Source organism: Oncorhynchus masou, chromosome 13 (genome assembly GCF_036934945.1).
Source record: "Oncorhynchus masou masou isolate Uvic2021 chromosome 13, UVic_Omas_1.1, whole genome shotgun sequence".
Classification (NCBI taxonomy): Eukaryota; Metazoa; Chordata; class Actinopteri; order Salmoniformes; family Salmonidae; genus Oncorhynchus; species Oncorhynchus masou.
The window spans coordinates 27,975,705-27,999,739 of NC_088224.1; the positions used below are offsets into that span (position 1 = coordinate 27,975,705).

The following is a 24,035-nucleotide window of genomic DNA, read 5'->3' on the forward strand; positions in this document are numbered from 1 at the left end:
GAGGGGGAGGAAGAGAAAGAGAGAGCGAGGAAGGGAGAGTGATAGTTGTGCTTTATTGAAATGAGGAGGAACAGAAGTGGTTCGCTGCAGAAGGAGAAGGATGGAGAAAAAATAAAGAGAAGCTAACGAGCGTCAGTGTCCGCTCCACACATATGCCTCTCACCCTTCCTGTCCTCATTTACAGTGAGTATTAATACCGTTGTCACATCAATTAGTCACGTCTGTGAGGACAGGCAGAACACACAGCCTTTGATAAACAGATGGTGGATGTTTCTACCTGTTGCTCTATAGAAAGGAACACAGTACAAACCAAGAAGGATTAGCCTTGTATATTTGAATCAGTGGCGGTTGGTGACATTTGGGATGAGGGAGGACAATATATTGTTTTTTTTAGGAACATGGCCATATTTCTATTACAGAATATTGGATGACTGTCATTCACATTCCATTCACCCAGCTCAAATGTGACATCAATAGGTTTAGGCTACTACACGATACTCTAATTTTCCCTATACCCATCATGAGGTTGCTACAACCTAACCTATGAATGAAAGTTTACAATGTAACTGGGTGCAGAAGTCGAGAGAATTTTGAGTAATCAAGGTGACAGTGACACATTCAATACTGCCTTGCACACTCTTGCCTAAATCTAGCTGATCTACAATGTAATTATTAGTCCAGCAGTTGCAAACAAGAGGTTTGGATAAATTCCGGTATGTTTATCCCCATTTCGCTCCGTTTGTTTCGTTTAACAAACATTTTTCAACAGAATCGGTGGAACGAATACAACCCTGATCACACGCAAACACAGTTCACTATCATAACAGTCACATAAAAGGGGCGGCAGGGTAACCTAGTGGTTAGAGCGTTGGACTAGTAACTGAAAGATTGCAAGTTCAAATCCCCAAGCTGACGAGGTAAAAATCTGTCGTTCTGCCCCTGAACACGCAGTTAACCCACTGTTCCTAGGCCGTCATTGAAAATAAGAATTTGTTCTTAACTGACTTGCCTAGTTAAAAAAAGGTTAAAGAATACAATGAGCAAATTTATCATGCTGTTTGTATAATTCTCTTCTCAAATCTATGCTCTCACCTTTACTCTTCGCTTGTGGACTTCAGTGCCCCCTACAGTCAGCAAGCAGTTACACCGCCGGGCCCTGGGGGCAATAAATTAATAAAACCAAAAGCTTACCTTGACTTGGAAGAGTTCCAGTGTTGGATAGCCATAGCCAGCTAGCTAACATAGCATCCCTCTCTGTTTTAGCCCGGTGTTTGAATAGGCTTAACTAGCTAGATGTATTCACTAGCTAAGTGAAAAATAATAAAACAACAAAATATAGCCTCTCGCTTCTGCTGTTAAATAATTACATTTGTTCAAAACTCTTCAACTATTGGTCTTTCTCCTTTTTACATTTTATGCACTGCAGTGCTGGCGAGCTGGAGCTTATGCCTTCAGTACTATATTCATTCTCTGACCCTGATTGGGTGGACAACATGTCAGTTCATGCTGCAAGAGCTCTGATAACTTCCGCAGGATGTCCTCCAACCTGTCATAATTACTGTGTAAGTCTATGGAAGAGGGTGAGAACAATGAGCCTCCAAGGTTTTGTATTGAAGTTAATGTACCCAGAGGAGAACGGAAGCCAGCTGTCCTCCAGCTACACCATGGTGCTACCCTACAGAATGCCGTTAAGGCTACTCTAGACCTTCATTTCAAAACAGTGTGTTTTAATCAATTATTTGGTGACATGAATATATTTTGTATAGTTTTATTTGAAAATAATTATTTCAATGTTTCACAATTTCTCTTTTTATGACATTCACTTAGGGACATTGTCCTCCTCTCCAACCTCCGAGGAGCCTCCATTGCTTCTAATGTGTTGTGTAGGCTACCATAAATTATCCTTATGGTGTATTGCAGCCATATACACTAAAAAAGTATGTGGACACCCCTTAAAATTAGTGGATTCGGCTATTTCAGCCACACCAGTTGCTGACAGGTGTATAACATCACGCACACAGCTATGCAATCTCCATAGAAAAAGAATGGCCCGTACTGAAGACCTCAGTGACTTTCAACATTGCACCGTCATAGGATGCCACCTTTCAAACAAGTCAGTTGGTCAAATTTCTTCCCTGCTAGAGCTGCCCCGCTCAACTATAAGTGCTGTGAAAGTGAAGTGGAAATGTCTAAGAGCAACAACGGCACCGCCGTGAACTGGTAAGCCACACAAGCTCACAGAACAGAACAGCCGAGTGCCTAAGCGCGTAAAAATGATCGTCCTCGGTTGCAACACTCACTACCGAATTCCAAACTGCCTCTGGAAGCAACATCAGCACAAGAACTGTTTGTCTGAAGCTTCACAAAATGGGTTTCCATGTCCGAGCAGCCGCACACAAGCCTGAGATCACCATGAGCAATGCCAAGCGTCGGCTGGAGTGGTGTAAAATTCGCCCCCATTGGACTCTGGAGCAGTGGAAATGCATTCTCTGGATTGATGAATCACACTTCACCATCTGGCAGTCCGACGGAAGAATCTGGGTTTGGTGGATGCCAGGAGAACGCTACCTGCCCGAATGCATAGTGCCAACTGTAAAGTTTGATGGAGTAGGAATAATGGTCTGGGGCTGTTAAGGCCCCTTAATTCCAGTGAAGGGAAATCTTAATGCAGCAGCATACAACGACATTCTAGACAATTCTGTGCTTCCAACTTTGTAGCAACAGTTTGGGGAAGGCCTTTTCCTGTTTCAGCATGACAACACACCCGTGCACAATGCGAGGTCCATACAGAAATGGTTTGTCGAGATCAATGTGAAAGAACTTGACTGGGCCTGCACAGAGCCTTGACCTCAACCCCATCAAACAACTCTGGGATGAATTGGAACACCGACTGTGCCCGACCTCACTAATGCTCTTGTGGCTGAATGGAAGCATGTCCCCGCAGCAATGTTCCAACATCTAGTGGAAAGCCTTCCCAGAAGAGTGGAGGCTGTTATAGCAGCAAAGGAGGGGGACCAACTCCATATTAATGCCCATGATTTTGGAATGAGATGTTCTATGAGCAGGTGTCCACATAAACTACATGGCCAAAAGTATGAAAAATATTAAATCACACATTGCTTTTATCTTACAAAATACGCGTTGAAATGTTAAATTGTTGTGTCGACTTTTACAAACCAAACACTAGAAAACCCCACATGGGTTTATAGAAGACTTGGAGGGGAGCTTGGGCCTGTTTCTGTAAGAATGAACAAAACACCCCAAAAGGGATTCAATACATAAATCTACAATTGTGTGAGAGCTCTTCCTCACAGTGCACTGTACTGAAAGATACTCCAGCAGTCTGTGGCCAATTCTTCACTCATCTCTCTCTCTCACACACACACACACACACACACACACACACACACACACACACACACACACACACACACACACACACACACACACACACACACACACACACACACACACACACACACACCTCTCTGAGGTGACGAAATTGCCGCTGCCTGATGCGAAGTGAATCCATTCATCATGAAACTGCTTTCAGAATGGACATCCTTCAAATAACACATTTTCATACAAATGTAATTTTCAATACAAATGTCTCCCCATGAAATCTATTTCCCCCCTCTCCCTTTGTCAGTTAATATAATAGCATGCTTCATTGAGATTATCCATAGCTGAGGCCGAGGGCTACACCTCACGCTAAGAGAGGTATAACAAACACACTCTAACGAGGGGGAAATAGTTTTAATTCCGTGACGGGAGTGTTTTCAGTCATGAAGTTTATTTTCTCTCAATCACCCATACCTTCACCTTTCTCAGCTCATACAAACACTTCTCTCTCTCTCTCTCTCTCTCTCTCACACACACAACTTCCCCAAGGCGTCAGTCTCTCCGACAACAAACGCTGACTCGCCAAAGACCCACACAATGAAAACACACAGAAACTCTTGATTGACAGGCGTGAATTTTAGCATTGTGCCCCCCTACCACTATGACTTAGTGTAAAATCAACTATAATTGCTTAGCCAGTGTGTGTGTGGATTGAAAATGGTGAAAGAGTGCCTTTCCCAGCCGTGGGAGTCGGAGCAAATACAGCAGTGAGCAAGCAACATTACTAGATTGATCTTAGTAGTGAACACACTGGCCAATCACTTCTCTTTCTACTCTTGCTGTGACTCACAACTCAGACAGCTCTGATAGGTACACTATACACAGCACCAGTCTAAAGTTTGGATACACCTACTCATTCAAGGGTTTTTCTTTATTTGGACTATTTTCTACATTGTAGAATAATAGTGAAGACACCAAAACTATAAAGTAACACGTGGAATCATGTAGTTACCAAAGAAAGTGTTAAACAAATCAAAATAGATTTGATATGAGATTCTTCAAAGTTGCCACCCTTTGCCTTGACAGCTTTGCACACTCTTGGCATTCTCTCAACCAGCTTCATCAGGTAGTCACCTGGAATGCATTTCAACTAACAGGTGTGCCTTGTTAAGTTAAATAGTGGAATTTCTTTCCTTATTAATGTGTTTGTGCCAATCAGTTGTGTTGTGACAAAGTAGCGGGAGTATACAGAAGATAGCCCTATTTGGTAAAAGACCAAGTCCATATTATGGCAAGAACAGCTCAAATAAGCAAAGAGAAACGACAATCCATCATTTCTTTAAGACATTAAACTTCCTATGGCTTGAAACCAGCTAACGGGATCGATATGACAACAGCCAGTGAAAGTGCAGGGCGTCAAATTCAAAACAACAGAAATCTCATAATTAAAATTCCTCAAACAACAAGTATTTTACACCATTTTAAAGATAAAACTTGTTGTTTATCCCACCAAGGTGTCCGATTTCAAAAAGGCTTTACGACGAAAAGCACACCAAACGATTTTATTAGGTCTGCACCTAGTCACAGAAAAACACAGCCATTTTTCCAGCCAAAGAGAGGAGTCACAAAAAGCAGAAATAGAGATAAAATTAAATCACTAACCTTTGATCTTCATCAGATGACACTCATAGGACTTCATGTTACACAATACATGTATGTTTTGTTCGATAAAGTTCATATTTATACACATTGGCACGTTACGTTCAGTAGTTCCAAAACATCCGTGATTTTGCAGAGAGCCACATAAATTTAGAGAAATACTCATAATAAACATTGATAAAAGATACAACTATTATGCATGGATTATAGATACAGCGGTTGCATTAAGGAGAAGTGTGTCAGATTTCAAAAAAGCTTTACGAAAAAGCACACCATGTAATAATCTGAGTAAAGCGCTCAGACAACAAATCAAGTCATACAGATATCCGCCATGTTGTGGAGTCAACAGAAGTCAGAAATAACATTATAAATATTCACTTACCTTTGATCTTCATCAGAATGCACTCCCAGGAATCCCAGTTCCACAATAAATGTTTGATTTGTTCGATAAAGTCCATAATTTATGTTCAAATACCTCCTTTTTGTTTGTGCGTTTAGCCCAGTAATCCAAATTCATGACGCGCAGGCCAGACGAAAAGTCGAAATGTTCCAATAACAGTCCGTAGAAACGTCAAACGAAGTATAGAATCAATCTTCAGGATGTTTTTAACATAAATCCAGAGAATTCTTGTGTCTTCAGAAATGCAATGGAATTCAAGCTAACTCTCACGTGAACGCGCGTGACAAGCTCATGCCACTCTGCCAGACCACTGACTCATTCAGCTCCCATCCCCCCCTCCTTCACAGTAGAAGCATCAAACAAGGTTCTAAAGACTGTTGACATCTAGTTCACCCCATAGACACTGTATACTTGATAGGCAAAGAGTTGAAAAACTACAAACCTCCAATTTCCTACTTCCTGGTTGGATTTTTTTATCAGGTTTTTGCCTGCCATATGAGTTCTGTTATACTCACAGACATCATTCAAACAGTTTTAGAAACTTCAGAGTGTTTTCTATCCAAATATACTAATACTATACATATATTAGCAACTGGGCACAAGTAGCAGGCAGTTTACTCTGGGCTCCTTATTCATCCAAGCTACTCAATACTGCCCACAGCCATAAGAAGTTTTTAACGTCAATGTGGAAAATTTCAAGAGCTTTTAAAGTTTCTTCGAGTGCAGTTGCAAAAACCATCAAGCGCTATGATGAAACTGGCTCTCATGAGGACCGCCACAGGAAAGGAAGACCCAGAGTTACCTCTGCTGCAGAGGATAAGTTCATTAGAGTTATCAGCCTCAGAAATTGCAGTCCAACTAAATGCTTCACAGGGTTCAAGTAACAGATACATCTCAACATCAACTGTTCAGAGGAGACTGTGTGAATCAGGCCTTCATGATCGAATTGCTGCAAAGAAACCACTACTAAAGGACACCAATAATAAGAAGAGACTTGCTTGGGCCAAGAAACACGAGCAATGGACATTAAACTGCTGGAAATCTGTCCTTTAGTCTGATGAGTCCAAATTTGACATTTTTGGTTCCAACCGCTGTCTTTGTGAGACGCAGAGTCGGTGAATGGATGATCTCAGCATGTGTGGTTCCCACCATGAAGCATGGAGGAGGAGGTGCGATAGTGTGGGGGTGCTGTGCTGGTGTCAGTGATTTATTTAGAATTCAAGGCACACTTAACCAGCATGGCTACCACAGCATTCTGCAGCGATACGCCATCTAGTTTGCACTTAGTAGGACTATCATTTGTGTTTCAACAAGACAATGACCCAACACAACTCCAGGCTGTGTAAGGGCTATATGACCAAGAAGGAGAGTGATGAAGTGCTGCATCAGATGATCTGGCCTCCACAATCCCCTGACCTCAACCCAATTGAGATGGTTTGGGATGAGTTGGACTGCAGATTGAAGGAAAAGCATTCTAACAGACAGAGAAACCACATTGTAAATGCAGGCAACACTACAATAAGGTTGCTATCTGTATACCATTCATCTGAGTGACTCAGCCAACATAGCACAGGCCCTTCACCATCCCCTTTCCTTCTATGCCATGCACAGCACAGACTGACAGAGTGCTTCAGGTGTCACAGACACATAAAACAGGCGGAACATGCTCATATACACGCACAGACCACTATAAAACAGGCGGAACAGGCTCACACACACGCACAGAGCGTCATAAAACAAACAATCAACAAGCTCCTACCTGCAGTTAGGTGGCGGGTCCAAGGTTATCTCAGCGAGCTCCTTCTGAATCCTGGGGAAAGAGATGGAATTACATGTGGTGGAACACACACACACACACACACAGATCATATACTGAGTGTACAAAACATTAAGAACACCTGCTCTTTTCATGACAGACTGACCAGGTGAAAGCTATGATCCCATATTGATGTCACTTGTTAAATCCACTTCAATCAGTGTAGAGGAAGGGGAGGAGACAGGTTAAAGAAGAGTGTTAAGCCTTGAGACATGGATGCTGTATGTGTGCCATTCAGAGGATGAATGGGAAAGAAAAAAGATTTAAGTGACTTTTGAATGGGGTATGGTAGAAGGGTGCCGGTTTGTGGCAGTTCTTGACACAAACTGTAGGAAGCATTGGGGTCAACATGGGCCAGCATCCCTGTGGAGTGCTTGCGACACCCTGTAGAGTCCATGCCCTGACGAATTGAGGCTGTGTAATGCTATACACACGCAGAACAGACTAGCTCGTGTGTTATATAAAGTCTGCCAGTAAAATCAATCTGTAAGTGTACACACTGAATAACTCATTGATGTCCTAATGAGCTCCTAGAATTGTGATTGAATACAGGAATACGTCTTGTCAGACTATCTCAACATAGGGACGCACTGTTGAATTCCTCACCTAGTTTCATGGGCAAGTGTAAATTGACATTGAGATCAGACAGGCCTTGCTGTGTAAAAGAGTCATATCTGCTTTCTGGACAAATACATGAGACAGATTGAGATAAGGATTTTAATGACTCAGGGTGAACTAAACATTTTGATTTAGTCTCTCCCTCCCTGTTGGAAGTATTTATGGAAGAATACATAAATAAACAGTGGTTTAGTATAGTGAGTAGACGGGATCAGGGCAGGGATTATGTTATACTGCCGTACACAGCACTGCTCATTAGATAACTATGCCAATGATTTGCTCTGAGGATCCCAACAGGCAGGTGCAGTTTTTTTTTTACAATCAGTTACTTCACCGTCATTAAGGCTGCAATATTCCACTCACACGGAGCCAAAACTGACAACAAGCTACTCTCCAAAGGGTTGGAACTGGTTCAGGGAACACAACCTAAGTACGAACAACATTTTTATAGGGACAGAATCAGAACCGGGACCGAAAGTGATCTATACTGTTCCGAAACAGAACGGTTATTTTAAAGGCATGAGAAAAGGTTAATAATGTTATTTTACGTACAGGGGTCTTATTTCCTGTCCCCCCCCCCCCAAAAAAAAAATCTCAACAAAGCGTGTGTAGGTTACAAGCCCCTCCCCCTCCATAGCATAGGCTACTGTGGCTTACTGATGTAGAAATTCAATAATTAGGGAGAGAGTTTTTTCATTAGAGAAGAATGAATGAACTTGTTCAATGTTAGTTAAGGAAACTATAGTTATAACATTTCACATTGGATTTATTAACTATAAAAAGGTACGTTTTTATTTAAATTCTGGTAACACTTCACACACACACAAGCTTGTTAGCTAACTAGTTCTGGTGCAACGTTAAGCCACCTCTCTGAGGTTCAAAGACACTTCAAAGTTCCTTCATAGAAGCCGCTCCTCCTCGGTATAATTCTGTGGGCATAATAAAGATAATACGTGTCATAACAAGATGCCCAGCACTTCAAGCCTCCTCCTCCACCTTCTCTCGCTCGCTCACCACCCACAACATTTAAGTTGCATCTCGGGCCCTACACTTGTCTGTCCAATGCATGTAAACAACTAGTTATAGCTTGCCCGCTCCATAGCAAGCTGCTCTATCCGCACTGATTGGTGAAGTAATTTAATGTTGAGCTAAATGTTAAAGAAAATAGATTTCAGAGGTTTAAAAAGGAACAGAAAGGAACGATATAAACCGTTACTTTTTGGGGATTTGAACCGGTTCGGAACATAATTTTGCTGGTTCAGAACAGTGGAACGGAACCAAATGAATAATCATAACACTACAGATTGAGCTATAATCCTGGTTCCGAATGTATTAAGTGTCTCAGAGTAGGAGTGCCGATCTAAATCCTACTCTGAGACACTAAATACATACAGCCCCTGACCCTAAATCATATATTCACAATGTTCACAACAACTGTTGACACTATCTGTTAGATGAGCCAAACAAACAGTCAACTGTAGCCATGGTGGAGGACAACGACAAGCAGCCTTCCAACATCAGGAGACAGGGAAGTGTCACAACATCAGTAGAAATGGCACCCCACCACTCACCAGCACCACCGCTCAGAGCGGGAGAGAACCTCAGGTGGTCCTTTTCTTCATTTCACCTGTCATCCCTGTCGGCTCATTCCCTCGGTCCTCTCCAACTGCCACGCCATGGAGGAGTGCACACATTCACGCGCGCACACACACACACACAGAGGAGTGCTGACAGGAAGGCACCACACCTCAGGGAGCGAGCGAGGGGAGGAAGAGTAGAACAAACGACAGCAGATCCCTTCCTCTCCTCTGTGTGTGCTTGTATTGATTATAAACTCTCTGGTTCATGATGAGAGGAGACTGTGGGTAAATCATTGTGCCCTACTATTCCTTACAGGCAGTGGGAAAAGACTTCTTTCTGCAAGGGGCTGTATAACTGTAATACAATTACTGCGGTTATGGAGTAAGTCGTTCCCAGGCTTGAATGCACAAGACGCTCTAATTTTATCTACAGTATTTTCTCATGAGGTGGGCAATTTTACGTGGTAAGGCGGCAGGCTGTTAAGAGCAGATGGAGGGAAGAATAAACGAGGGAATGAACGAGGGAATCCAGGGGGAAATGGACCAATTACAGAACATGCAGGCCTCCCTCTCTCACGGTCACTCATCCATGGGTTCTCTCGCTGACACAAACACTTTGTTTGTTTTTCTCTAATGTCCCTCAGACCATTGCATTTCATAATCCATTGATGGTTATAATAAACCCACTGCTTCAAGGTACATCTAAGTCAATATAATCTCTGTATTATACTGCGTATGACATTTGTGGCTCGGAATGGAACACCTTCCTAGAGTCAGTTTTGCCCTCAGAATAGCCTCAATTCTCCAGGGCATGGACTCCACAAGGTGTTGAAAATATTCTACATGGATGCTGGCCCGTGTTGACTCCAATGCTTCCCACAGTTGTGTCAAGTTGGCTGGTGGACCATTCATGATACACATGGTAAACTGTTGAGTGTGAAAAACCCAGCAGCGTTACAGCTCTTGACACAAACCGGTGCGCCTGGCACCTACCATACCCCATTCAAAAGGCACTTAAATAGTTTGTCTTGCCCATTCACCCTCTGAATGGCACACATACACAATCCATGTCTCAAATCCTTCTTTAACCCGTCTCCTCCCCTTCATCTACAATGATTGAAGTGGATTTAACTAGTGATGTCAATAAAGGATCATAGCTTCACCTGGTCAGTCTGTCATGGAAAGAGCAGGTGTTCTTAATGTGTTGTACATTCAGTATATTGGATAGTCCATTGTTGAGCTTGAGCTGTATTCCAAAGGAATTCCACAAAAACCATAAATGCACTACATGCATATTGTATATGACCAAGACTGTCAAGGACACTTCATTACACAATCTACCTGAACAGAATAGAATAGAGAGAATTGCAGATCTACCTCTTGGCGCTGGTGGAGAGCTTGGCAGCAGTCTTGCTGGATATCTTGGCCTCTTTCTTCTTGGGCGTTGTCTGATCCCTCTCCTGACCCTGCTCCTGAACCGGAGGGGCCACCTCTCTCTGCTCCACGTCCCAGCTTCCCCCACTGGTGTTGGGACTGTCGTCCGGCCTTGAGCTGGGCTGCACCTCACTGGACATCCTGGCTCTGACACACACACACACACACACACACACACACACACACACACACACACAGATTAGTCAAGGGTTTGGGGTTTTCCTACACACATGCCTAAAGCTACAGCAGTCGAAGGTGAGAATACTATTGGTTCTGTGGTTGTCCTTCAGTCTTTAGCTATTCTGATAGAAGTACGGTATTAAAAACCAAACCACCAGAGACAGCCAGCCAGCTACAGCCAACAGAATGAAATACTGTTCTCCTCCCAGCTCTCAAGTCTTTTAAAGGTCATTATAGTAAGGAAGGCAGGTTCCTTGTCCTTACGGACCAGCTCACACTACAGCCTCTATAATCAAAGCTCCTTCTACAAGGTCGCATTGAGGAAATGTAATTTCCCAACATACCATATGAGCCCTCAAGGTGAAGCAGTGTATTTTGAACATTCACAGAATGAGAAGTAGTTGTTTGGGTAAATGAGGGTTGTGTGCAGTGTGTGTATGGGGGGGGGGGGGGCTACTGTAAAGGAGCAGATGGTTGCTGAAATGAGCATCACATTCCAGACAGAGCATAATGACAGATAACAGATCTTCAAATTATTGCAAAGTGCAGTTCTACCACACACACTTTGGTCATGAACATTCAGGATCCATTGGGCAACATTCTACACGGACAGTAATTGGATACATTTAATTTTCTTCTTCTGATACAGAGATTGGTGGTTTCTACTGAGGCAATTTAGGAATGAGGTTAATAGGCTAAGCATACAAAACACAAAGCATGATCTTTTAGAAAACATTGTTTATATTCTATTTTATTGATTCTATAAATCATCTCTCTTTGACAAGTTAAAGTCAATTGAAAATACTGTGAGTTTTGGCTATCAAAGATATGGGCACACTTTGTAACAATAATTTAACATCAATGTAACATCAATGTAACACAACCCCCCCCTCAATGATGATATCTTCTTCTCCCAGGCCATCGGCTCTTTAAACACTTTCAGTGTTCTCCTTTTATACCGGGACCGTGATGATAAAATCTGCTAAAAAAAAGTAACAAATCCCGTGTTGCATTGGTCTCACAGTCATTCATACGGACGAGCACATTTCTTTTGTGTGTAAATAATCCCTGTTGTCACGTAGGGCTGTCAGAATAACTGATCCAGTAGGTCTACTGCTGGGGGAGCAGCCGTCATATCGCGTGCACTCCACATAATTGAGAAGGCCTAAAAAAATAACACCCTAACGGTAATCGGAGAGCCCTCATGTGCCCTCATAGCCTCAAGATAAACACAACACAAAACGTTCGAAGCAGCTTGAGTGAAATATTAGCTGTGAAGCTTTTCCACATCAAGAAGACCCGTCTCCGCACAAAAGACACCCCCCCCCCCCTCTCCCCAAGAGGATATCGTTCTTCTCCCGGGCCATCGACTCTTTAAACGTTACTTTCAATGTGCAGTTGTTACAATGTTTCAGAAAGAGATTACCTTCCAAATAGTTGGACGGTCGATGCAAACAATCTTCTATCAACCCCTGAAGTAGGCTATATCCCGTGTGTTGAAGTAGGCTATATGCCGTGTGTTGATCGGCCGTTCTATTCGATCTGTTTCTCCGTTCGCTTTCGTTATCCGCTCAGACTGGCTGCGAGAGAATGAGACAACCGGACCGCCTCTGAGCGCGCGCTCTCTTTTTTTTACACAGTGAGTACACGAGTGCGCGCAACCAAGTGTGTGTGTGTATTGGGCTTTTCAAATCGGGTAACAAGCATTGGCAGTAGAGGGTTAACGGTTAACCAACCTAACAATATATAATGAATAGGCTAATGTCCTTTTGATATGTTAGGGTATTTTTATTTATTTGCAAAGTTCAAGAAAAGTTCACAGAAAACTCTATCAGACGAGCTAGGGAAGATAGTGGATGTGGTTTCAATACAGAATTGTTTTTCTTTCAAAATAATTCATAGAAATATTGTCGATAGACCTACATTGCATTCGGAATTAATTCAGACCCCTTCCCATTTTCCACAGTTTGTTACGTTACAGCCTTATTCTAAAATGTATAAAATAAATCATTTTCCTCATCAATCTCCACACAATAGCCCATAATAGCAAAGCGGAAACATGTTTTTAGAAAATTTAGCAAATGTATAGAAAAATCAAAAACAGAAATACCTTATTTACGTAAGTATTCAGACCCTTTGCTATGAGACTTGAAATTGAGCTCAGGTGCATTCTGTTTCCATTGATCAGTTTCTACAAATTGTCTGGAGTCCACCTGTGGTAAATTCAATTGATTGGACATGATTTGGAAAGGCAACCGCCTATATTAAGTCCCACTGTTGACAATGCATATCAGAGCAAAAACCAAGCCATGAGGTCGAATGAATTGTAAGTAGAGCTCAGAGACCGGATTGTGTCGAGGCACAGATCTGGGGAAGGGTACCAAATCATTTCTGTAACATTGAAGGCCCCCAAGATCACAGTGACCTCCATCATTCTTAAATGGAAGAAGTTTGGTGCCACCAAGACTCTTCCTAGAGCTGGCCACCCGGCCAAACTGAGCAATCGGGGGAGAAGGGCCCTGGTCCAGAGCTGTTGCCAGAGAATTAAATGTTAATTTCTCTACCATAAATCGCCTCTAATGGCATTTTAGAGAATTTGGCAGTATGTCCAACTGGCCTCACAACCACAGACCACGTGTAACCACGTCAGCCCAGGACCTCCACACCTGGCTTCTTCACCTGTGGGATCATCTGAGGGGTTGGAGAAGGGTGTGCTAAGGAGTATTTATGTCTACACCAAAGCCCTTTTGTGGGGAAACCTAATTCTGGTTGGCTGGGCCCACCCATGGCTGCGCCCCCGACCTAGTCATGTGAAATCCATCCATCCATTTATTTATTTATATTGACTGATTTTCTTAAATGAACTATAACTCAGTAAAATCTTTGAAATTGTTGCATGTGGTGTTTATATTTTTGTTCCGTGTAGAATGATATCACTCAACAAAAAACTGGGTGAAAAAATCTGATAATCTCTCTTTCCACACTCAAAAACTCACTGACGGTGGCGGAACCTAAATTATGGGAAAGATGTCTCCTCACGCGGTGAATAAACTGTGGAACGGTGTTGCTATGTTCGCGGTTTTCCTGAATTTGGGCTACTTTGAAAACGATGTCGCGGGTGAAATGTATTCGTTGTGGATTTTTGGGCTATTTCTAAATTGCACCACGGCCGCCAAGGCATTTCTCTTAAAATTGTGTATTTTTGGGCTATTTCTATGTTGCACCACGACCACCAAGGCATTTCTCTTAAAAATATATATTTCTCTGTGACCAGCTCCTCAGTAGTGGTAAGGGAGAGGAGGTGTGTGTGTGTTTGTGTGTGTGTTTTGAGAGAGCAAAGCACAGAACCACAGTTATTGGCTGAATCAAGTAAGAGAGGAGAGAGAGCAGCACGCGCGCACGTTGTGACAGCTTTTTACCAGTTGTAGGTAAGCTATTTATATTGTCGTTATAGAGACACATATTTCGTAGTATTTTTCCATTAAACATATTAATACTGTAGAAGTGATGCACATCAATAAATAATAGAAACAAAGAACTGGAAAACGACTTTGGGCGCACTACATGAATCTCTTGGAGATGGTTTAAACTGCATTCTAATGTTGACTGTTTAAAGAAAACTGTATTAAGCAAAGTGCTTTATGCATGCTCAGTTCTTGAGTCTCGGGGGCTGCCTGAGTGGACATTGGAAAAGGAAGTTGTGGAACTCCCTCACGTGGTTCTTTTTATGGGGAAAAGTCCTCAATAAAACGGACATTAGGCTAAAAGTGAATAATTATACATTTGCCTCTGCTGGCCCTCAAGTAGCCTATTAATGTATATGCCATTGTAGGCTCCCACTTGATACAATAAATATGTTGAAATGACGATATTACTGGAGTCATTGCAAGTCAATTTGTGTCACTGGCAAACCAATGTAATAAATAGCCTATTACTTGCCTTGTGTTATTATGAACGCGTTAGATTGACGGTAACAGTAGTCAGATTAGGCTACATGTAAAACGAATTAAAAAAAATTAAACACTGGTTGTTGACAAGCATATTCAGTTCATAAATATATTATTAATATTTCATTCAGTGATTTAAATTATGACCCCATCCAACAGTAGCCTATTCCAGTAAGCTATTGGGGAAACAAGCACTTCGTATTGCGAAATCGCCTCGCTTTTCATGTTGAATAAATTAGTCTGTTAATTTGAAGTAAGCAAGCTGCTAAATCATTCAGTTTACATCTTGCCTACATTTATTCTAGGCTACTGTAGACTATCTGAAATCAGCCGATTTTTATTTATTTATTTGTAATAATGCCAATTACAACAATACTGAATGAACACATATTTTAACTTAAATAATACATAAATAAAATCAATTTAGCCTCAAGTAAATAATGAAACGTTCAATTTGGTTTAAATAATGCAAAAACAAAGTGTTGGAGAAGAAAGTAAAAGTGCAATATGTGCTATCTAAGAAAGCTAACGTTTCAGTTCCTTGCTCAGAACATATGAAAGCTGATGGTTCCTTTTAACATGAGTCTTCAATATTCCCAGGTAAGAAGTTTTAGGTTGTAGTTATTATAGGAATTATAAGACTATTTCCCTCTATACCATTTGTATTTCATTAACCTTTGACTATTGGATGTTCTTATAGGCACTTTAGTTTTGCCAGTGGAACAGTATAGCTTCTGTCCCTCTCCTCGCTCCTCCCTGGGCTCGAACCAGCAACAGAACGACAATTAGCGCATGCTAACTAGCTAGCCATTTCACTTCGGTTACACGAGCCTCATCTCGGGAGTTGATAGGCTTGAAGTCATAAACAGCGCAATGCTTGATGCACAACGAAGAGCTGCTGGCAAACCGCACGAAAGTGCTGTTTGAATGTGAATGAATGTTTACGCGCCTGCTTCTGCCTACCACCGCTCAGTCAGATACTTAGATGCTTGTATGGTCAGTCAGATTATATGCAACGCAGGACACGCTAGATAATATCCAGTAATATCATAAACCATGTGTAGTTAACTAGTGATTATGATTGATTGTTTTTTATGAGCTAAATTTAATGCTAGCTAGCAACTTACCTTGGCTTACTGCATTTGCGTAACAGGCAGTCTCCTTGTGAAGTGCAACGAGTGAGAGGCAGGTCGTTATTGCATTGGACTAGTTAACTGTAAGGTTGCAAGATTGAATCCCCCAAGCTGACAATGTGAAAATCTGTCTTTCTGCCCCTGAACAAGGCAGTTAACCCACCGTTCCTAGGCCGTCATTGAAAATAAGAATGTGTTCTTAACTGACTTGCCTAGTTTAATAAAGGTATATAAAAATATATATATCTGCAAATCGGCGCCCAAAATACCGATTTCCGATTGTTATGAAAACTTGAAATCGGCCCTAATTAATCGTCCGACCTCTAGTCTATTGAAATGACAAGTCAATCTCGCAAATGGGCCATTTATAACCTTTGTAGTCTTAACATTTGGCACATAATAACAACACAATTAAAAATAGTGTTTTATGTTCATCCAAGTGTTTCTTGCTCAGAGATTGCGAGATCTTCTGTCAAACTTACATCACTCAAACTCTGCTGTCGGATTTATCTATAGTTATGCACATGCGCAAAGGGTTTATTTATTTGGTCCAACATGATCCAAGCACAGCAAGATAGTCGTGATGAGGGCACGACAAAACCTATTCCCCCGCAGGAGACTGAAAAGATTTGGCATGGGTCCTCAGATCCTCAAAGCATCCTGACGGGTTGCATCACTGCCTGGTATGGCAACTGCTTGGCCTCCGACCGCAAGGCACTACAGAGGGTAGTGCGTACGGCCCAGTAAATCACCGGGGCCAAGCTTCCTGCCATGCAGGACCTCTATACCAGGCGGTGTCATAGGAAGTTCCTAAAAATTGTCCAAGACTCCAGCTACCCTAGTCATAGACTGTTCTCTCTGCCACCCGCATGGCAAGCGGTACTGGAGCGCCAAGTCTATGTCCAAGAGGCTTCTAAACAGCTTCTACCCCTAAGCCATAAGACTTCTGACCAGCTAATCAAATGGCTACCCAGACAATTTGCATTGCCCCACCCCCTTCTACGCTGCTGCTGCTCTCTGTTTATTACCAATGCATAGTCACTTTAATAACTCTACCTATGTAATAGGATTGCTTCAGCCCCTCTCCTCGCCCCTACCTGGGCTCGAACCAGGGACCCTCTGCACACATCAACAGTCACCCTCGAAGCATCGTGACCCATCGAGCCACAAAATCTGTGGCCCTTGCAGAGCAAGGGGAACAACTTCAGGTCTCAGAGCGAGAGTTGTCACCGATTGAAATGCTATTAGCGCGCACCCCACTAACTTGCTAGCCATTTCACATCGGTTACACCTACATGTACATATTACCTCAATTACCTCGACAGCGGTGCCCCTGCACATTGACTCGGTACCGAGGTATTTTCTTAAATCTGCATTGTTGGTTAAGGGCTTGTAAATAAGCATTTCACAGGAAGGTCTACACTTATTGTATTCGGCGCACGTGCCATCAATAAGTCTAAATATTGGTGTTACATTGCAAAACCTTCAATGTTATGTCATATTTATGTAAAATTCTGGCAAATTAGTTTGCAATGAGCCAGGCGGCCCAAACTGTTGCATATACCCTGACTGCGTGTAATGAACGCAAGAGAAGTGACACAATTTCCCTAGTTAAAAGAAATTCATGTTAGCAGGCAATATTAACTAAATTATGCAGGTTTAAAAATATATACTTGTGTATTGATTTTAAGAAAGGCGTTGATGTTTATAGTTAGGTACACATTGGTGCGACGACAAGTGCTTTTTTCGCGAATGCCTTGTTAAATCACCCGTTTGGCGAAGTAGGCTGTGATTCAATGATAAATTAACATCGATTATATGCAACGCAGGACAAGCTAGATAAACTAGTAATATCATCAACCATGTGTAGTTAACTAGTGATTATGTTAAGATTGATTGGTTTTCATGAGATAAGTTTCATGCTAGCTAGCACCTTACCTTGGCTCCTTGCTGTACTCGCATAACAGGTAGTCAGCCTCCCACGCAGTCTCCTCGTGGAGTGCAATGTAATCGGCCATAATCAGTGTCCAAAAATGCCGATTACCGATTGTTATGAAAACTTGAAATCGGCCCTAATTAATCGCCCATTCCGATTAATTGGTCAACCTCTAGTATTTGGGTGTGTGAGACTTGATATCAGAAGAGTTCCAGGGTGTGAAAAGTGGTGGTGTCCCATCCTTTCAGGTTGTTGGCCTGACGAATGACTAAATCGATTTAAATAGTTGAGTAGGGTGATGTTATTTTTTTGTTAGTGTAGTGTTAGATTGTTAGTGTTAGTATTTTTAAAAATCTATTTTGTTATTTATTCAAGCAAAGTTGTACTCCAGTCTAGTAGATGGCGGTAATGCAACATTTATTGGATGCCAACCGCTGTTAAACCTCATCGAAGAAGAATTGGGATAGAAATTAAAGCTTGACCTGGCAACCCTGCTGTGGAATTAGTTCCTCACAGTCCCAACATGCGCCATTGAATATAAACGTAACCGAAGTTTCGCGGCATTCATTGTTCAAGTCCTTCTTATTTCTGTAATTTGTTGGTCAGAAAATAACAATGGAGACGATTTTAGAACAACAACGTCGCTACCATGAGGAGAAGGAAAGGCTGTTGGATGCCAAAACTAAGGAAATGATGCATAAGAAAACCACGGTATGTTTTGCATCAACGCGAATGCTATTTAATGTTAATGAAGACGTTCATTGATTAATGCATTAAACAAAATCAAATAAGCTAACGTTATTTTTGGGAATAGTAGCTTGTGATTTTGTTTATTTGTGGCTAACTTACCAGCTACAATTTCTGACAGCTATTGTATTCAGTTAACGTTAGCTGAATTGCATATAAGGCTAGTTTGTTAGCTAGCGTTTAACTGGTCCAGTTTCTGGCTTTGCTATCTAACCTTAGTTAATATTTATGGATTTTTCTTCTCAAACAGTTACGCGAACAAATAAACTCAGACCATCGAACAAGAGCAATGTTGGATGTGAGTATTCTATGTGATATTGAAACATCACAACAGTAAATAACAAGTTGGACCTGTATTTTCATATTCACTTGTCTTGTGGCTAATAGCCTACTTGTCAAGGACATGCATGATGTGACAGTATTTTTTTGATAACTAGCTACGCCATCCTTTCAGAGATACATGGACGTGAGCTCAACTGTCAGGGAAGCATATGAAGACAAAGATGGGTAAGTGTGTATGTAATGTGTTTGTGTTTCAAGCGCTCCTGCATGATCAGCCTTGTTATGCCGAGTAAATCAGAGGTGTAGTATTTTTGCTTTCTCTATCCACAGCATGAGGAAGGATGAACTGAACGCCATCTCGGGACCAAATGAGTTTGCAGAGTTCTACAACAGACTAAAACAGATCAAGGAGTTCCACAGGAAGCATCCAAATGAGGTCATCTTTTTATCAACTCCTTCCTGTCAGGCCTAGCTGTACACTGAATAAATCATCCCAGAAGTACACAGAGGGTACAAAACATTAAGAACACCGGCTCTTTCCATGGCATACACATACATTGATGTTACTTTTTAAATCCCCTTCAGTCTGTGTAGAAGAAGGGGAGGAGACAGGTTAAAGAAGGATTTTTGAGCATTGAGACATGGCTTGTATACGTATGTGTGCCACTCGGAGGGTGAACGGGCAAAACAAAAGATTTAAGTGCCTTTGAACAGGGTATGGTAGTAGGTGCAGGGTGCACTGGTTTGTATCAAAACTGTATCGCTGCTGGGTTTTTCACGCATAACAGTTTCCCGTTTGTATCAAGAATGGTCCAACAGCCAACTTGACACAACTGTGGGAAGCATCGGCGTCAACATGCGCCAGCATCCCTGTGGAACGCTTTTGACACCTTGGGGGGTTCATGTTTTGTACACTTTGTAGGGGGGTAGGTGTTTTTAATGTTTTGTTCACTCGGTGTATATCTTCTCAAAAACCCTAAGTAGTTCCAGACACAGAGATACGTTTTTAAAGGGGCAATCTGAAGTTAAAATAATTACTTTACCCCGCCACTGTTTTGGTAAAATGCTGAGGGATGGGGCAGGAGAAATGTAACCACTCAAATTCATAGACAGAGCTAGGACTGACCATCCATGATATCAAAGTAAACGGGCAATCTGAAGTTAAAATAATTACTTTACCCCGCCACTGTTTTGGTAAAATGCTGAGGGATGGGGCAGGAGAAATGTAACCACTCAAATTCATAGACAGAGCTAGGACTGACCATCCATGATATCAAAGTATAGTTTGAGATGTGTTGAGGCTATACACTAGTGTTTGTTTGCAAATATGTTGTTTATAAAAAAAAAATAGAGCAAAACAAACTTATATTTTGAATTCTGGTGGGGTATGACAGTTGGAACTAAGCACATGCAACATTTTATAAGTTATTCTTCCAGAATCAATCAATGGGTTTATGTAATTCATTTGAAAGTCCACACATAGATACACCAATCGTACATTGCCCCTTTAAATAACTATTGTATCATTCAATATGTCTCAGGATATGTCTCATATGTCGTTCTACAGTCCAGGTGCACGAAGGGGGGGGGGTGTGTAATTTGTGTTATTGCATGTTCCACAATAAATGTCTGAAACCAAATCTTGAACTGCAATTTAGGTCAACCAACCTTCATCAGGGTTTAGCATTTCTGCTGCTCTGGTCTGTCTGTTGCTGTTTCAGATCTGTGTGCCCATGTCTGTGGAGTTTGATGAGCTGGTCAAGGCTAGAGAGAACCCAACTGAAGAAACACAGAGTGAGTTTTCTACAGTGTGGTGGTGGAGTCATTGTCTAACACTGTGTAGGTGTTAATGTAATTATTTATGTGGTCTTTCCCCAGACATGGTGGAGTTCAGTGATGAGGAGGCGTACGGACGCTACCTAGATCTTCATGACTGCTATCGGAAGTTCATCAACCTGAAAGGGGCAGAGGTAAGATGTCCACTCGCTACTCTAAATACTCTTCATCCTAGTCTAATGTCAAACTATACTAAAGCCTAACCTTCTGCCCTCTGTTTCAGAAACTGGAGTACATCAGCTACCTGTCCTCATTTGACCAGCTGTTTGATGTCTCCAAGGACAGAAAGAATGCTGAATATAAAAAGTAAGCATATTTAACCATTTGCTTTATTGTACAGACCTTTTCTTTGTGATTGTACTGTAAATGCACTAAATGCATTCCTATAGAATTGTAGTACCTTATATTAATTTGTTTGTAGTTCTCCTCCGCATGTTTTTCCATCAGGTTGTTTCACACCTGTGTTCGATGTTATACAGGTACTTAGAGATGCTACTGGAGTACCTTCAGGACTACACAGAGAGAGTCAAACCTCTGCTGGACCAGAATGATCTCTACGGCAAGATCCTGGGAGAGTTTGAGAAGAAGTGGGAGATGGGGACCTTCCCTGGCTGGCCAGTGAGTGTCAAAGATGGGGAAGAAGACTACTATAGTGATGGTCTATATGGGAGTTTCCCATTTTTATTTTCTTCCTCTGTTCTAGAAAGAGACGAGCAGTGCTCTGACCCACGCCGGAGCTCATCTAGACCTTTCTGCTTTCTCCTCTTGGGAGGAGTTGGCTTCCCTGGGTCTGGACAGGTTGAAGTCTGCCCTTATGGCCCTGGGCCTGAAATGTGGAGGGTAAGCAATAAGCATGCTCTTCTGTGGCTGGGAGGAGGTCTATGGACATACATTAAACTTGGAAAACTGGAATAACAGTTGTAATTAGAATATTATAACAGTAACTGGAATATTGTAATAACATCAAATTCCAGCCGTAGACTAGGAGTATAGATCGACGGTGTACTGATGACTAATATCGGACTGGGTGACTACTGTAAGGTTGCTAAATGGGTGTATATGGCTAATGTGTATGTGACCTCACAGAACCCTGGAAGAGAGAGCCCAGAGGCTGTTTAGTACCAAAGGAAAATCCCTGGAATCTCTGGATCCCTCCTTGTTCGCCAAGAACCCGAAGTCCAAGGGACCCAAGAAGTATGTGATTGTCAGTTAAACATTTGCGTGTTTTATGTTTTTCTGCACCTGATAGCATGTTCCCACCGTGTTATTGACCATTCCAATCTCTCTGCAGAGACACAGAGCGTAACAAAGAAGTCGCCTTCCTGGAGTCTCAGGTTTATGAGTATGTGGAAATCCTGGGGGTAAGTAAAAGATGCCACGGATGATTCCTTTATAGAACAAGAAGGCCTGCACACGGTTAAAGCTCCCAATTCACCGCTTTATTGACCAGGTTTCCATCCTGTCACCTGACCAAGATTAGTTTCTGATCGAAACGTTGTCAATAAAGTGGTGAATTGGGAGCTTTAACCGTGTGCAGGCCTTCTTGTTCTATACTAGTGTTCTTTATTAGCCCAGCATCTATGTTTTTAGTCGTATTTAATGATGAATGTCTTTAGTTCTGAGGGCATTTATATAATGGTTAGTCCCGGCCATACAATAGGTGTGTGTTACTCACAATAACCACACAAACACCTGTTAACACTTCCATCTGATTGTCTATGGCCCGGTAGGAGCAGAGGCAGCTGACCCATGAGAACGTGCAGAGGAAGCAGGCCAGGACAGGAGAGGAGAGAGAGGAGGAAGAGGAGGAGCAGCTCAGTGAGAGTGAGAGTGAAGATGAGGACAACGAGATAATCTACAACCCCAAGAACCTGCCTCTCGGCTGGGATGGAAAGGTTTGGAGTCGGGCCCTGACATCAGACCTGTGTACTAGCTGTGTTAAAGCGCTGCAATACTAATGAAATATAAATTATTGTTTTATTAATAATGGTGTTATTTATTCAGACTTCATTGTACAGCGGTTGCATACTACCACGCTAACCTCGTTTTTAATTGTTCTAGCCCATTCCATACTGGCTGTACAAACTCCATGGCCTGAACATCAATTATAACTGTGAGATCTGTGGAAACTACACATACAGAGGACCCAAGGCCTTCCAGAGGCACTTTGCAGTACGTTCAGATTTCTGTTCAACATTATTCGTAGAATTATTTGCGTATTGTTATTACAATGTCATATTAGGTTATTACAGTGTTATGTCAATGCCCTCCTTTCGTTTGTATGTGTGTATAAGTGAAACTGTAGAGGATTCAATTTTAGAAATGGACTAATTCTGTTCTCAGCTGATAAGAGCATGTTGACCATGGTTGGTTAATATTACTGCTAGATAATATGTTGTCACCTGTTGTCTCCTCCCCTCAGGAGTGGCGTCACGCCCATGGCATGCGCTGCCTGGGAATCCCCAACACGGCTCACTTTGCCAACGTCACCCAGATCGAGGACGCAGTCTCTCGTAAGTAGTTCTGTTACAGCCCTGATAGAGGCTGAGGCAGATGACAAGTGAAAATAATGAGTATTGTTATTTGGGTTGAATAGAATAGTCATGTTAGAGAAAAAAGTGTTACCAGACCAATAAATATTTTCCGGAGTAGTTGTACATCCAGATTGCCCTCACAAAAAGATTTCTGACAGCAAGGGTCTTTCCTGGTTAAATAAATGATGAAAAATGACTGGTCATTCAGTCCACGTTCTGGATAATAATAGTGTATTTTTAACCCAGTATGGTCAAAGCTGAAGTCACAGAAGGCATCAGAGCGCTGGCAACCAGATACAGAGGAGGAGTATGAGGACTCCAGTGGAAACGTGGTCAACAAGAAGACCTATGAGGACCTGAAGAGACAGGGTCTGCTGTAGAGAGGAGACTGACAAAGACTTGGAAACCTTGAAGCGCAATGTGATGCCCAATTATTATTATTATTTTATTTGGCCTTTGACCCTTGACCTTTTCATTTACACTTTTCATTTAGAAGTTGTGATGTTGTTTTTATTAATTCCTTCCTTTGACAACCATTTTGAAATGAAACAGCCATTGATTCTAATAATAAATGAGTAATATTTGTCACCA

General features: G+C 41.9%; 2 protein-coding genes across 3 annotated transcripts in view; one reads left to right on the plus strand and one right to left on the minus strand.

Moving 5' to 3' along the window:
• The window catches only part of LOC135552043 (ubiquitin-conjugating enzyme E2 E2-like), a 69,169-nt gene extending 56,528 nt beyond the window's left edge, over nucleotides 1-12,641 (minus strand). The window contains exons 1-3 of the mRNA XM_064983416.1: nucleotides 12,456-12,641; nucleotides 10,793-10,996; nucleotides 7,161-7,211 (exon numbers count right to left, since the gene is read on the minus strand). Coding sequence (XP_064839488.1) covers nucleotides 7,161-7,211; nucleotides 10,793-10,989 — 248 coding nt within the window. The 5' untranslated portion in view covers nucleotides 10,990-10,996; nucleotides 12,456-12,641. The remainder of the gene's footprint in view (nucleotides 1-7,160; nucleotides 7,212-10,792; nucleotides 10,997-12,455) is intronic.
• Nucleotides 12,642-14,338: 1,697 nt separating this feature from the next.
• Nucleotides 14,339-24,035, plus strand: LOC135552046 (splicing factor 3A subunit 3). Of its 2 annotated transcripts, XM_064983419.1 has the most exons (16): nucleotides 14,339-14,457; nucleotides 18,652-18,756; nucleotides 19,043-19,090; nucleotides 19,247-19,299; nucleotides 19,381-19,510; nucleotides 20,796-20,868; nucleotides 20,953-21,044; nucleotides 21,134-21,216; nucleotides 21,390-21,528; nucleotides 21,614-21,750; nucleotides 21,997-22,104; nucleotides 22,202-22,271; nucleotides 22,641-22,805; nucleotides 22,972-23,082; nucleotides 23,333-23,423; nucleotides 23,691-24,035. In XM_064983419.1, the coding sequence occupies exons 2-16, from the start codon at nucleotides 18,661-18,663 to the stop codon at nucleotides 23,822-23,824; spliced, it is 1,530 nt and encodes a 509-aa protein (XP_064839491.1). In that variant the 5' UTR covers nucleotides 14,339-14,457; nucleotides 18,652-18,660; the 3' UTR covers nucleotides 23,825-24,035. The 2 variants fall into 2 exon arrangements, with proteins under 2 accessions (XP_064839491.1, XP_064839490.1); XM_064983418.1 differs by lacking the exon at nucleotides 14,339-14,457 and having other exon boundaries at nucleotides 19,405-19,510.

What these genes read in the sequence shown, in the direction of transcription:
- LOC135552046 (XM_064983419.1), top strand. Translation starts at nt 18,661, where the DNA reads ATGGAGACGATTTTAGAACAACAACGTCGCTACCATGAGGAGAAGGAA. An exon ending in AAGAATGCTGAATATAAAAA is followed by an intron (nt 21,217 to 21,389) that starts GTAAGCATATTT and finishes GATGTTATACAG; the next exon opens with GTACTTAGAGATGCTACTGG. An exon ending in CCTTCCAGAGGCACTTTGCA is followed by an intron (nt 23,083 to 23,332) that starts GTACGTTCAGAT and finishes TCCTCCCCTCAG; the next exon opens with GAGTGGCGTCACGCCCATGG.